Below are 13,047 nucleotides of genomic sequence, written 5' to 3'. Positions count from 1 at the left end.
TCTCCAGCTGGTCGGGGCCCAGCTACTGGCTCCGAGAGGGCCGGGGGATGGCGGCCTGGGGAGATGGGGGGAGGGCAGCAGTCACTCGATTCCCAGCCTATGCCTGTTGGTCGACGTGCTCTGGGGTCATGGCTTCTGTGCAGGCTGCTCGGGGTGGGATGGGGGTGCCCAGCAGGGGCTCTGCCCATGTCCCCCTGACCCCCTCTCTCGCCCTCCCCACAGACCTGCTCCGAATGTTCTTCGATGCCTTGTACGACGAGGACGTCATCAAGGAGGAAGCCTTCTACAAGTGGGAGTCGAGCAAGGACCCGGCCGAGCAGCAGGGCAAGGGGGTGGCTCTCAAGTCAGTGACGGCCTTCTTCACCTGGCTGCGGGAAGCTGAGGACGAATCGGACAACAACTGAGGAGCGGGGCCAGGGCCCCACCGGCCCACCCCGAGGCCTGGACTCTCTTGCGCAGAGGCCGCGGGGAGCCGCCCTGCCTCCTGGACTCCCTCCTTTCCTTTTGTTTTGTTTTCGAGGCCTGTATTGGTTTGTGTCTGATGATAATAAATTGATGCTGAAGGAGGCAGGCATGCTGTGGGGCTCTGCTCAGCCCCAATGCAGGAACCCGGATGGATCGCAGTGAGCGGGGCCAAACTCTGCAGGGTGCAAAGCACCAGAAACTCATGTCTGTTGGGGGCCGTCTCCTCCCCCCATTTATTGCTGAAATATAGAGAGATTATATATATATAAACTTATTAAATTTGGTTTGGGGACAGGACTTTGCTCTCCCGCTCCCCCATCCCCGGATCACAGCCTGCACCACAAACCTGCCGGATGGTTTTTTATTTTCAAAAAAATCATTTCAGCCCCCTCCCCCAAATCTCCCACCACTGAGATCGGCTTGGGAGCTGCTGGGGCCGTTCCGGGGGGAGGGGGGTTCCAGCCCCCTCTGCGCCGGGCGAGCCTCCCATGGGGCCAGCTCGACAGCTCCTGTCTCCCCCCCCCAACACGTTTAAGGCCACAATTGTGCGAGCTAGCAAGCGGTGGCTTCATCTGCATCCCCTGTATTTATAGAGCGCCGGATGTTAACGAGCCGCACGCGTAATTATTAAAACAAGGATTCAATTACCGGTCACGTGAATTTGTAAATATTTTTTTTTTTTTTTTTTTGCTTTTCTTTATGGAGTATTTAATTGAAGATTTAAAGGCATCTTTTCACCTTAAACTGGAAATAAAAGAACATTGCTAAATACCGCCGCGTGTGCCGCTGTCGGATCCGGGCCTGCGTCTGCGAGGGCTCGCCTGCCGCCCCAGCCCCCGCAGCGCTGTGCTAGGCCAGCTAGCAAATGGGCACTAAGCAGCCACAGCCTGTCTGGAGCCGGTGCTGGCGGGATGCCCTGGATGGGGTGAAGGCTCCTATGCGGCACTGTAGCCATCGCTCTTCCAGCCTAAGGATCGCCAACACGGGAGTCCGAAGAGAAGCCTTCGCGGGTCTGGTCTGGAGGGAGATCCGAGAACCTGAACACGGCCCAGGAGTCCAGCGAAGACCAAGAGCTGTGGGGCAGGTGCCACCCGGGGGTAGCCTGGGTCCCTGACGGACTGTGCCCATTCTTCCTGTGGGCAAGGGGAGGTGGCAGGAAGGAAGGGGAGTGAATCCAGTCCAGAAGGCCGGGGAATTTTGGAGCATCGCCTGCACCAGCCCTGGGAAGGGGGCTAGACTCTCTGAGCTCCTGCCCCCAGGCTGCAGGGGCCCCCTATGTGAGAGGGCTGGGCAGAGGCAACGCAGGGGTGGTGGTGGAGGGATTGATGATAGATTATTCATAGTGTACGGCCTGAAGGGATCGTTAGCGCATCTAGTCTGACCTGGTGTAACACAGGCCATTAAATGTCACCTTATAACCTTTGTATTGAGCCCAGTGACTTGGCTGGCTAACCCCCACCGCCCCAGACCGCCCGGGGAGACAGCGAGAGATGGAGAATTGCCCGCCGTGCCTGGTTCCGGCTGTCAGCCTTATTCCTCACCTGAATGGGGCTGGCTTCCGGCCGCTGGGCTGGTCCTGCCTTTGCTGCTGGCTTCGCAGCCCTGGGGGTGAGACTGGGCCATTGGGCCCTGGGGGCGGGAGGGCACCGCGGCGTGGAGTAGGGAGGCCGCTGTGGTGTATTGCATTGGGGGCGGGGGGGGGGGGGAGGCAGAACCACTGGACAGCTGAGCAGAGGCCCCTCCCCTGGCTTTTGTGGCAGCCCCCAGGGAGCCATGCAGAGTTACCCTAGGGGCAGGGATGGTGGGATTGCTCTGCTTGGGCAGCTTCTTCCAGCCTTTCCTGCTGTTACCCTGGCTGGGTGAATTGCCCTGGGGTGGGGGTTGGGGAGTGAGACGGGGCCTTGCCCCGGGGGGGCGGAGGGGGGACATACAGGCTGGGGAATGGGGCCTAGGGTGGTTCCCCTGTAGGGGGTACCAGCCCTCCTGTGGGCCCGGGCAGGAGCACTGGCTGGCTCAGGGAGCAGGGAATAAGCTGGGGCCTTTCCCCTGGCCGGGGGCTGGGTCCTAGCTCCAATCCAGCTCCAGGGGGCGGACGACTGACTGACTGGAAGCACAAGCTGGCTCTGCCGCGGAGAGAACAAGTCACTTGGTTTTGTTGGCTGGAGGCTGGTCTGGCAGGTGTTTGGTGGCGTGGCCGCCCCTCATGTTGGCTGTGGAGAGTCGACTGCCCACTCTGGGGTAGGGGTGAGACATGGGGGCGGGGGGCATGGCTGGAACCTGCCCTGGAACCTGCTGCTTCCAGGGAAACCATGTGGGGCAGGGTCCGGGGCCTTGCCCCATCCCCCCCTGTGCGGCAGCATTTTCAGATGATGCTTTTGGATTGATTTGTATCAACCCTTAAAGAGCTGGTTTGTTTCTGCTGGCGCGTGCCTGAGGGCTGTATTGGAGAGGGGCTGAGCAGGCAGAGGGAACTGCTCGCTGTACTAGGAAGGTGAGCCCAGGCTGTGATGGGGTCGGTCTGCAGGGAGGTGGGGATAAGATTCTTGGAGATTTTGAGCGGTAAGAGGGGCACCTGGGTGTAATGGTCCGGCACCTTCACAGGGTTAATGAGATGTGCAGAAAGGGAAATGCGATCAGGGCAGCTTCCCCGGGCCCACTTCCTGGCAGAGGCAGGCAGCGGTGCCAGGTCTAGAGACTAGGGCCGGGCGGACAGCTGGAGCCTCCACCCACCTGCAGGGGGGACCAGACCCTCCCAGGCAGTTGGGGCTAGTGCATTGGGGTGGTGCTGGTGTTAGGTTCCTTTGGCTGTACCCTCATCTGCTCATGCAGTGATGCCTCCACTAACTGCTGGGGTTTCTTCTTTCCCTGCCTGTGGGGACGTAGCCCCCCCCCCCCCCCGGCATCCATGTGGGGCGTGGAGCAGAGCCCAGCTCTCTGCTGTCTCTATGTCCCCCAGTGCTGTCAGGCTGCGGGGGGGACTGGGATGAGCAGGGGCTGGTCCCGAGGGAAGTGGGGGGGGGGGGTGGGATGGGCAGGGGGGGGGCTGGCCCGGAGGGAAGCGGGGAGCCTGGGATGGGCAGGGGCTGGCCCCGAGGGAAGCGGGGAGACTGGGATGGGCAGGGGCGGGACTGGTCCCGAGGGAAGTGGATTGGCATTGTGGCAGTAATGCCTGGGTGCCCTATCCATGGCCCAGACCCCACTGGGCTGGGCACTGCCCACACATCAGGGTTCGGGAACTCTCCCTGGTTGTCTGTGGCCTGGGACATCTGTGTGCGCTGGAACATCCGTGTTACGTGGGCACGTATGGGGCGAGCGTGGGATGACTTGCTGCTTGTCCCAGCCCTGCCCACCCACCATCACTCGGCACAGTGAAAGTTTGCTGCTCCGTGCGCTTGGCCTCCAGCGTGACGGTCTGAGCTCCCCGGGGTGCCACACATGTTTGGGGAGCTGGACTCTTGCATGCCAGCTGCCTGCTCTGAACCCCTCTTCGACACCACCCAACCCCCCAGCTGGCCAATGCCTTTAGCCTGGTGAGTGCTGGGCCCAGCGGGGGCTCAGGATCTGCCCCTCCTAGCTTCAAGGCTTGTCTCTAACCAGGCAGGGCTGTGGGATACCTGTCACTGCTCCCCCGACCCATGCTGGGCTGGGGGGAGAGTAGGAAGCGTTCCCTTTGTGTGGTGTGGGGGAACGGGTTAAAGCAGGGCGGCTGCTTGGGGCTGGCTGGTGGGATGAGCTTGGGGCAGGGTGAATGCGGGCAGCGTCTGTGGGAAGCAGTCTGGCCTGCCTGCAAGGGGTGTCTGGCTGCACGTGGGCCCTGGCAGGGAGGAGAAGCAATGACTCTGTGTCCACGTAAACCTTTGCTTTGATGGACCCCAGGCGGGCAGGAACTGGCCCCAGAGCGAAGGCCAGGCAGCTGGGGCACAGACTTCTGGTGGCTGGAGCGAGATCCAGCGTGGGCTCGAGTCTTTGCTCAGGCTAGCTCCAGCAGAGCGGCTTCCTTGCCCCCGCTCCCCTAGCCCCAGCCCAGGCTGTTTGTGAGACCTGACCCCAACATCTCTGCAGCACGGCAGGCCCAGTCCTTTGACTGTCTCTGTTCCGTCTGCAAGAACCAGTTGCTGATAATGCAGCGTAAGGGGAACACGTCACCCCTGGCAGCAGCCTCTCTGCTCCCAGTTCCTCCTCCGCCCATGCCGCATGGAGTGCCCACGCCAGTGCCCTGCCCGGGGAAGGGGTGTGCTGCGTTGTGGAAGGACTCTCCCAGGAAAGCCAGGGCTGGAGTGTGCAATCTGGGGCTGTCGCCTTCGAGTGTCTAAACGGCTGGCCCAGCCCCCTGGAACCCCGCACAACTCTCAGCGTAGATCCCACTACGGGGGTGTGAGATCAGGGTGTTAACTAGCTGTGGCTGCTGGGCCGTCACGTGACCTGAGCCCCCTTGAGCGCCTGGGCGAGGGCATAGCGGACAAGGTGTCTGCAACCCTCCTTTGGTCCCTCTTAGCAGCTGGGGCTGTGAGCCAGAACCCAGCCACCTGCCACCCTCGCGTTTCATAGAAAGGGGGCAGAGCTCTGTCATCTTTTCAAAGGGGGTGGTTTTGTCCCCTTTCCTCCCCCCAAAAAATTAAGGACGGAAGAACGTTCTTAGCAGCCCCCCCGTAACCCTCCCTTGCAATGGCGTGAGGCGCTTCATGCCAACTGCCCCAGCTCCTGGCAGGCTCCAGGCTCAAGTCCAAACCCTGCCCATCCCCTGCCAGCTTCACTCCCCCAGTGGGCAGGGAGCTGCATCCTGTATGCCCGGTGCGCCCGTGCCGCTCGCGTTGACCCAAAGGAGCTCCTGAGAGCGAGCCCCGAGCCAAAGCAATCAGCCCAGCCCAGCCCTCCCCGTACAGAGCAAAGGTGGCCCAGGGGCCAGCACACAGGCACTGGTGCTGATAGCCTGGCTCCTGCTGCCTGCTTTGGTGCAGACCACGTAGCTCAGCGCTGGCCGGCGGCCATGGCGGCCCCACCCTAGAGGAAGGACATGATGTCGTTGGGTTGGGACAGTCATGGGTTGGGCCGTGCTGACCTGAAAGTGGGGTTAGTGGCTAAGAAACCAAGAGCCCTCGGGCTGGCTGATGAGTGTGGAGACAGTAGGTCCAATTCTCAGTGGACGTCCAAGGAAGAATGACCCGTGTATGGGACCTAGAAGGGGCGGGTCAGGGGGGTGCTCCCCAGAAATGGGGGGATCAGGGCCCCCATGCTACCTGTGGGCTCTGAGGTATTTTGCCTGTTCATTTGCCCCCTGCCACCCCCATAGGGCTGTGCCCGACATGCTAACACTGACAAGCCAGATGGAGGAGGGGGCAGGATGCTGCCCCACCTGTGCAGCGGATTAATGGGGTGACTACAGCCCCAGAGGGGGTGACCGTGAGGCATTTTGTCCCACCAGAGGTGGTTGGGAAAAGGGTCGGGCTGTGTGGAGGAGCAGGCTGTATCTCCTGCCCCAGCCCCTGAGTTTCAAATGGAGCTACCGCCTGATCTCTCCTTCGAGACTGGTTCCTCGCTGAGGGGGCTTGCAGACCGGGGATGCAAGGAGATAGCTGGGCCGGGAAAGGGACTCCTTTGCAGGGATGAGGCTCCCCCAGGGGCGGGTGAGGCTTGGGATAGCAGGAGGAGCCATTGGAGGAGGCCCCAGAAGTACTCCGTTCAGCTGTCTGAACAGCTTTTGAGCCGGTTACAAATGACTGTAAAACGTGTGATTCTGGCCGGAGGACGGGGAAAGCCTGAGATCGGGGTACCACAGCCATGCTCCCCTGCCTATAATAGAGGGACCTTCTCAGAGGTGGCTCTGGATCGTGGGTAACCCAGACAGGAGCGAACTACATCCTGGGGGTGATGGCCTATGCTATGCTGTAGTTCTGTCCTCCCCAGATGCAGCCACGGCAGCTGGTGCTCTTTTGCCAGCTGGCGACCCCACCAAGCTCCTGGTCGACCAGTGAGCCAAATCCCTGTCCGCCCTTCCCCAGGGCTGGTGGGAGAAAGGCAGGATCGGCTGCTTCTGGGCCGCTGCGTGTCGCTCACAAACCGGGGGAGCGGATTAAAGGGACGCTGAAAAGGATTCTGAAAACTCTGGTAGAGCAGCGCCCAGCTGCTGGGCTAAGCGTGGACCTTCCCTGCTCTTTGGCCGGAAGGGAGTTCCTCAAGAAGCCCCAGGGTTTGCCCATTTCACACTGATCCATGGAGGAAGGGGCGGGGACCCTGGTGTCTAAGGGGGGCTGAGTGGGAGGGTAAGGCCTCTTCCCAGTGGGGAAGCGGTGGTAGAGTTCATGGGCTTGCCCAGGAGAGAGGGCAGGTCTGGCATGGCCACGCTGCATGGCGCCCAGTGCTGTGGACGAGGGGACAAAGTTACGGGGCTCATGCCCAGGCGGCGGAATACGCTCCAAGCTGCCAGGGAGGGGCCCTATAAACCCATCCAGTCGGGTGAGGAGAACTATAGCGTGGAGCTCTCTAGTCACCCCAGCGGGGGAACGTAACGAACTGGAGCCAGACGGAGATGCTGGTCCTAGCAGTATGTGGGAGAGGGGAGCCCCTTTGCTGGTCTCCAGCCCCCTCTCTGAGCGCTTGGCCCCCGCACAGCCAGCATGGAGGGGCCGCAGGGTTACAAATCTCTCCAGCAGCCTGGCTGCACCTCACTTGCTGTCCACTGGGTGGAGACGGGGTCCAGTTAGTAGCTCTCCTCCTCCAGCCCCTGGGAAAGGTGCTCAGAGCTTGGAGCAGGACATCGCTGGCGGTGGGGGTAACTCGGCCTCCTCGCAGCGCATGGGCATTGCCCGGGTGCTGACACCCAAGAAGGGAGGGACTGTCGGATGGTATGGCGTTATAGACAGCTTCATGCCCTCCGTGTCTGACAGGTAGCCGATGGCCAGGCCTGCTGAGAGCCTAGATGAGCCGGGAAGTGCAGTGCATGTTACTTTACCACACACTGCGTTTGTCCCCTGAGCTGGCTCTGGGCACGCCTCGGTTTGCCGTTTGGCCTGGAGGGGATTGCAGCTAGTTTTCAATGTCTGTATGTCGGTCGCTGGCTGGGGCGGGGGAGAGATTTGTTTCCTAGGTCAGGCCTGGGGGGGCATGTTCCCCATGCTGGGGGGAGGAGCTCAAACTTCACTGCAGCGTGACCCCCTTCGGACAACAAAGTTACGACATGACCCCGGGTGGAGGGCAGAGCCTGAGCCCCACTGCCTCGGGTGGGGGGAAAGGGAGCATGGGTGGCGGGTGAACCCCCACTTTGGGGCGGCTAGCCCACTGGCCCTGCCCCTTCCACCTGAGGCCCCGCCCTCCCACGCCGATGAAGCACCAGCTTGCCCGTGCTGGCTGCTGGCCCGACCCGACCCCACCCCTCCCTCGGCTGGCCCCAGCGCTGCCCCTGGCTACATGGAGCTGAGTCCCCACCAGCTTCAGGAACCAACGGGGGAGGCGGGGGGGGCCTCAGGCGAGAACATGGGCGGGGCCAGGGCTGGGTCAGAAGAGGCTTAGCCTGCCCTGGCCTTTGATACCATCACCCATGAGAGGGGGCCGCAGCCAAGTCCCGCTGCCCCAGGTGGGGGTGGTAGCTCGGGCTTCAAATTCAGCCCTTGGGTCCCAGCAAGTCTAATGCTGGCCCCGGCGACCCACAGTTTGAGAGCTGCTGTTCTAGCACATTCTGGCTGCAGGACGGATGGACAAGGTGGAGAAGCGTCAAGGGGGCATGGCCTGTCTAGGGCATGGAATGGGGCGTGGCTGCTTTAAACAGGAGCCTGCAACGGTGGAGGCTAGCACGCATTAGCCCACTCCCCTGAGCAGGAGACAGGCTCGGTCCTTTAATGGGATGGCCAAGCGTTATGGGAGCTTCGTCCCTTGTGGTAGCTCCATCCCTGAGCTGTGTCCAAAGAGAGAGCCGCACAAAGGAGATTGCACTGAACAGCAACAGGCCGCCTGTGAACTGAAATGGGCCCTCGGTGGAGATCCGTCCTGGCAAGCCCACACCACCCATTGGGTTGCTGCAGGCCAGTGACAACGGGGAGCAGGGCCGGCTCTAGGCACCAGTGCAAGAAGCAGGTGCTTGGGGCGGCCAATGGAAAGGGGCGGCACGTCCGGGTCTTCGGTGGCAATTCGGCAGCGGGTCCCTCAGTCCCTCTCGGAGGGAAGGACCAGCCGCCGAAGAATGAAGCAGCGCGGTAGAGCTGCTGCTGACGTGCCGCCGATCGCGGCTTTATCTTTTTTTTCCCCCTTCGCCGCTTGGGGCAGCAAAAAAGCTGGAGCCGGCCCTGACGGGGAGGCAGCTCGCGGTGTATTGGAGCAAGATATTTCTCCCCTGAAAAATAAACGCTGCAACTGATGATCAGGAGCGTCCGGCCATTGTGTGGGCACGTCGACCTTCCAGCCACGTCGCTGGGGGTACCATTGCTCCGGGTGTGCCCAGCCCATTCGCCTCCTGCCCGGCTGTGTCAGATGAAAGGGTCCAGTGCCGAGATGGAGGCCGGTGCTGTGAGATCATGAGATGGAGGTGATGCATGGTAAGGGGAGTGAAAAGGCGGTGGCAGATAAGGGGGGGGATTGGGATGGGGGCTGTGACAGGACTCTCTGCATCAAATGGAAGAAGGAGCATCCTTGCTCTTGCCTGGTTGCTCTGGCTGGCTCGGGGGCCAGTTCTGCATTTGCTGACTCCTTACCGGGAAGTGGCCAGCAAGCCGGCCAGTAATTAACTGGGGAGCTGTTCCCCAGCTTAAAGGCTGAGCTGGCTGAGCCGGACCATTGGGAGATTAACGATTGGAAACGTCAGGCTGCAAAAAGCTCCTCGTAGGATTAAAGTGAACGTTCTCCATGGAGTCACAGGGCACAGCAGCCTGGAAAGCCAGGCTTCCTGTCCCCCGGAGTACCCCTCTACATGTGACATGGCAGTGACACGGGGGGAGACCGGGAGGTTCCCGCCAGACCATCATGCAGTAAGTCTGGGCAGTGCCCTGCAACGCAGACATGAGTCAAACCGCAGCCCTGCTCTGGCTGTTCCCTTTGCCCTTCTATTGAGGGAGCCACCGTGCCCTGGTGCTCAGCCACCGGCCAGCAGTCGCCTGGGCTGTCGCTGTCTCATTGGGTCTCTGGAGGCTGCTTTTGGGCAGGCCTGGCCTGGCTGCTTTTGGAGCTGGGGGTGGCAGCATCAGAGTTACTACCAAGGATGACGTGCCAGGACTCCCAGCTGGGGCGTGGACGCAGGGAGAGGTTTGCCTCGGGTGCAGCAATGTGGCCTTCGCCCGCTAGATGGCGACGGAGGCTAACACCTCCTGGCAGGTGGCTGTGGGGCTGTGGGGGGCACGGGCACTGGCCTTTGGACACTAACTTTCTTATCTCCGTGCTGTTTCCTCTCCCCCTGGCTGGGGCTGGGCACATGCCAAGTGCTGGTCTCGCTCCTCTTGCAATTTCCTGGGCGGCGAGGCGGCTGTCTCGCCAGCCCCCTAGCATGGCGCCACGCAGCAGAGGTCCCTCCCGCCGGATCCTTCTCCACCCTGCGCTGATGGTGGTGGTGGGGCCTCGCTCCCTCTTTCTCCAGCAGTGGAGGAGCCTCTGGGCCTGCGCTTCACACGGGGGTCTAAGAGGTGAGACCTAGTGCTGCTAGGAGTGACCTGGCTGAAAAGCAGGCCAGTGTCTCTTCCAGCAGTGCCCAGTGGCCCCAGGCAGGGACAGCGCCCCATGGTGCACAGACAGAACAAGGGGCAGCCCCGTTCCAATCTAGAGAAGCAAAAGTCATGCAGGGAGTGGGGGAGAGAGAGGCCACGGGGTCCAGTCTGTAACTCTGTTTGCTTTAGGCTCTGGGACCCAGCTGTCACTGCCTGGCTGATTGCCCCGAGGCATCTAGCAGAGGAGGTTCTGGAGTGGGGATCTGAAGGAGCGGAGGATGGCGCCAGCGGCTTTGCAGGGTGGGGAAGGGAGCAGAGATGCGTGTGGGAGGAGGCTGGCATGGTTGGCAGAGTGGGGAGCAGGGGGCATGATAGGGAAAAGCAGAGCTCTGCCGTGCCTTGGAGGACAGGACGCCTCAGTGTGATCGGGCGAAGCAGTGGGAGCCAGGGGAGGGGTCTGAGCAGCTGCATTTTGCATGGCCAGGAGCGGGGCAGCAGGCATGCCAGGGTCTGGAGTGCACGGGGCTCTGGGATCAAGCTAGGAGGTGAGCATGTGGGCAGTGTTCCCTCTAATTTTCCCCACGCGTGTGCAGAATGAATTTTATGTGCACCCATATGGTGGGGATGTGTGACACATCCCCTCCATATGGGTGCACATTACAAAACTCATGTGGTGGGAGTGGGGCCGAACGGTTCGGGGTGCGGGACGGGGCTCAGGGCTGGGGTGCGGGGGAGATTGAGGGCTAGGGGTGCGGGCTCAGGTGGGGCCAGGGATGAGGGGTTTGGGGTGCAGGCTGCCCTAGGGCTACGTCGGGGAGAAAGGACTCCCCCCAGCTCTCTGTCCCCACAGCAGCACCTGGGCAGAGGCCCTGAGCTGTGGCCAGGAAAAAGGCTCTGGGCTGGGAACCACAGTGATGAGCTGACCCTGTCTCCAGTGCCTGGGAGAGCCAGAGGGGTGGTCTGAGAGTGGGCTGTGGCTCACGCTGGATCCCACCCATCAGCGCTCTTAGGAGCAAGAACCTCCCACGGGTGTTATTAAGCCTTCAGGTTTGCTGAGGCAGCAGGTCGCCCTGACTGCCAGGAGCTGGTTAGCATGCGTTGCAGGTGACTGCCTCAGCGTGACACCAAGCTCATCTCCGCTAGAGAAGTTACCCCTTGCTGACACCGGGAGATCAGAACCGGGGGCTGACTACGCTTTGATTGCAAGTGTAGACAGGACGAGCCCACATTCGGTGCCAACTCAGGGATGGTCTACATGTGCCGTTACACCGTGTTCAGCTTCCTCTATTGCGTGCAGTGGAGAGTGTCGTTGGTATAGACACGCTCATCATGTTGGCCATGATCTGCCCGTGAGCTCTCTGGGCCGGATTCTGCCACCTCATGCACTGGTCCGTGAGCAGCCCTGTTCGTTTCAGAGTGGCTCTGAACGCAGTCCGGCCCTGTGGGAAGAACCATGCTCTGATCTCCCTCGGTGTTCACAGCAGAGCGAGCACACGTTCTGGTCCCTGGGCTCTCGCTGGTTGTGTTGCTGGACTTTTCTTGCCTCCATTGGTCTCTGAAGGGGAACCTCTCACGCTGTTTTCCAAATGGAGTTTCTCATTTTCGGTGGAACTTTTTTGAGGGGGGCCGGAGGAGGCAACTTTGCTTCTTCTTCGAGGGATTGCTCATGTGTATTCCACAGTAGGTGTGCGTGCTCGCCACATGCCCCGGTGCCGGAAGTTTTTCCCTTAGCAGTGCCCGTAGGGGAGCGCCCTAGCAACCCCTGGAGTGGCGCCTCCATGGCGCGGTATAAGGGGCGCTGCGCGCTCCCCCCACCCTCAGTTCCTTCTTGCCGCCAGCGAAGGTGCTTCAAAACTGCTCTGCTCCAGCTTTGCTGTGGCTCGTCCCCAAAACTGCTTGTTCGTTCAGTGTACTTGTAGGTAGTTAGTTAGTTTAGTTTAGCTGGTTAGAGTGCCCGGGCTGGGGCATGCCCCGTGCCCCAGGTTTTAAGTCATGCGACACTTGTAGGCGATCTATGCCACTGAGTGATCCGCACATGGACTGCCTACACTGTTTGGGGGAAACCCACCTCAGCGATCGTGGCAAGATTTGCAAGTCATTTAAGCCTCGGACCAAGAGAGAAAGGTACATTAGGCTCTAGGCTATTCTGGTGGAGTTGGCGGTGACCCCGGCTCCGGTGCGCCGCTCCGAGTCGGCACCGGGCACCACGGTGTCGGTGCTTGGCGACCCTTCGGCGCCATCGACTAGTCGGCACCACTCTCCGTCTACGGGGCACGCCAAGAAGGCTAGGAAGAGGCCTTCTTCGCCGTGGCACCGGAGTAAACCTGGGACAGAGGCTAGACCCATGTTGGGCAGTCCTCGATCCCCACCGGCCTCTAGGCCTCCGACTCAAGTCGAGCGGAGTAGCCCGGCCCATTTGGAGCAGGCCTCCCCAGATGTCCAGATGCCCTCCACACCGGAGGCCCTGCAGGCAGACCGGGGTGTTATGTCCATGCCGGTACCGGGAGCACCACCGATATCAGCCCCACACTCCAGAGGCAAGCCGCCACTGGGATCTCCACAGTCACCCCCGACTCGGCATCGGTCTCGGTCCAGGGAACGTTCCCAACGCTGTTCGCCGCCCAGCGACCGTTCAGAGCAAAGTCTATGTGGATCACCCTCGACGCCCACCAGGCTCTCTGCTTGGGTTCCATCTGATCGAGACTCTCGGCACCACTCCGCCTCGAGGAGCGAGCACCGACGGGACCGAGGCAGACGTCGCCAAAGGTCCTCGTCTCTGAGGGGTTATCGCAGCCAGTCATGGCATGGATGTCGACGTTGTTCCCGTTCGGCGTCCCGCTCCAGGACCCCGCCATGGCACCGCCTCCGCAGCCCCGGGTGTCGATCGCCGGCGTCTCGCCGTCGCGGGTCCGCCCGCCGGAGCCGATCGTGGAGCAGCTGTTACCGATGGTACCGGTCC

The 13,047-nt window shown here is 61.5% G+C and overlaps 1 protein-coding gene across 6 annotated transcripts in view; it reads left to right on the top strand.

Moving 5' to 3' along the window:
* Positions 1-1,237, top strand: part of EIF4G1 (eukaryotic translation initiation factor 4 gamma 1) — a 37,090-nt gene extending 35,853 nt beyond the window's left edge. For 5 of the 6 annotated variants that reach the window (XM_026650085.1, XM_026650083.1, XM_026650084.1 and 2 more), the window contains one exon: positions 223-1,237. In XM_026650085.1, the coding sequence (XP_026505870.1) occupies positions 223-404 (182 nt within the window). In that variant the 3' untranslated portion in view covers positions 405-1,237. The remainder of the gene's footprint in view (positions 1-222) is intronic. The other variant, XM_024208531.3, reaches the window with a different exon arrangement.
* Positions 1,238-13,047: the final 11,810 nt, after the last annotated feature.

This window comes from Terrapene carolina, unplaced genomic scaffold (assembly GCF_002925995.2).
Source record: "Terrapene carolina triunguis isolate 2854851 unplaced genomic scaffold, T_m_triunguis-2.0 Scaffold88, whole genome shotgun sequence".
NCBI classification, from domain to species: Eukaryota; Metazoa; Chordata; order Testudines; family Emydidae; genus Terrapene; species Terrapene triunguis.
The sequence above is the reverse complement of the archived record's forward strand: the minus strand, read 5'-3'. Positions and strand labels throughout refer to the sequence as shown.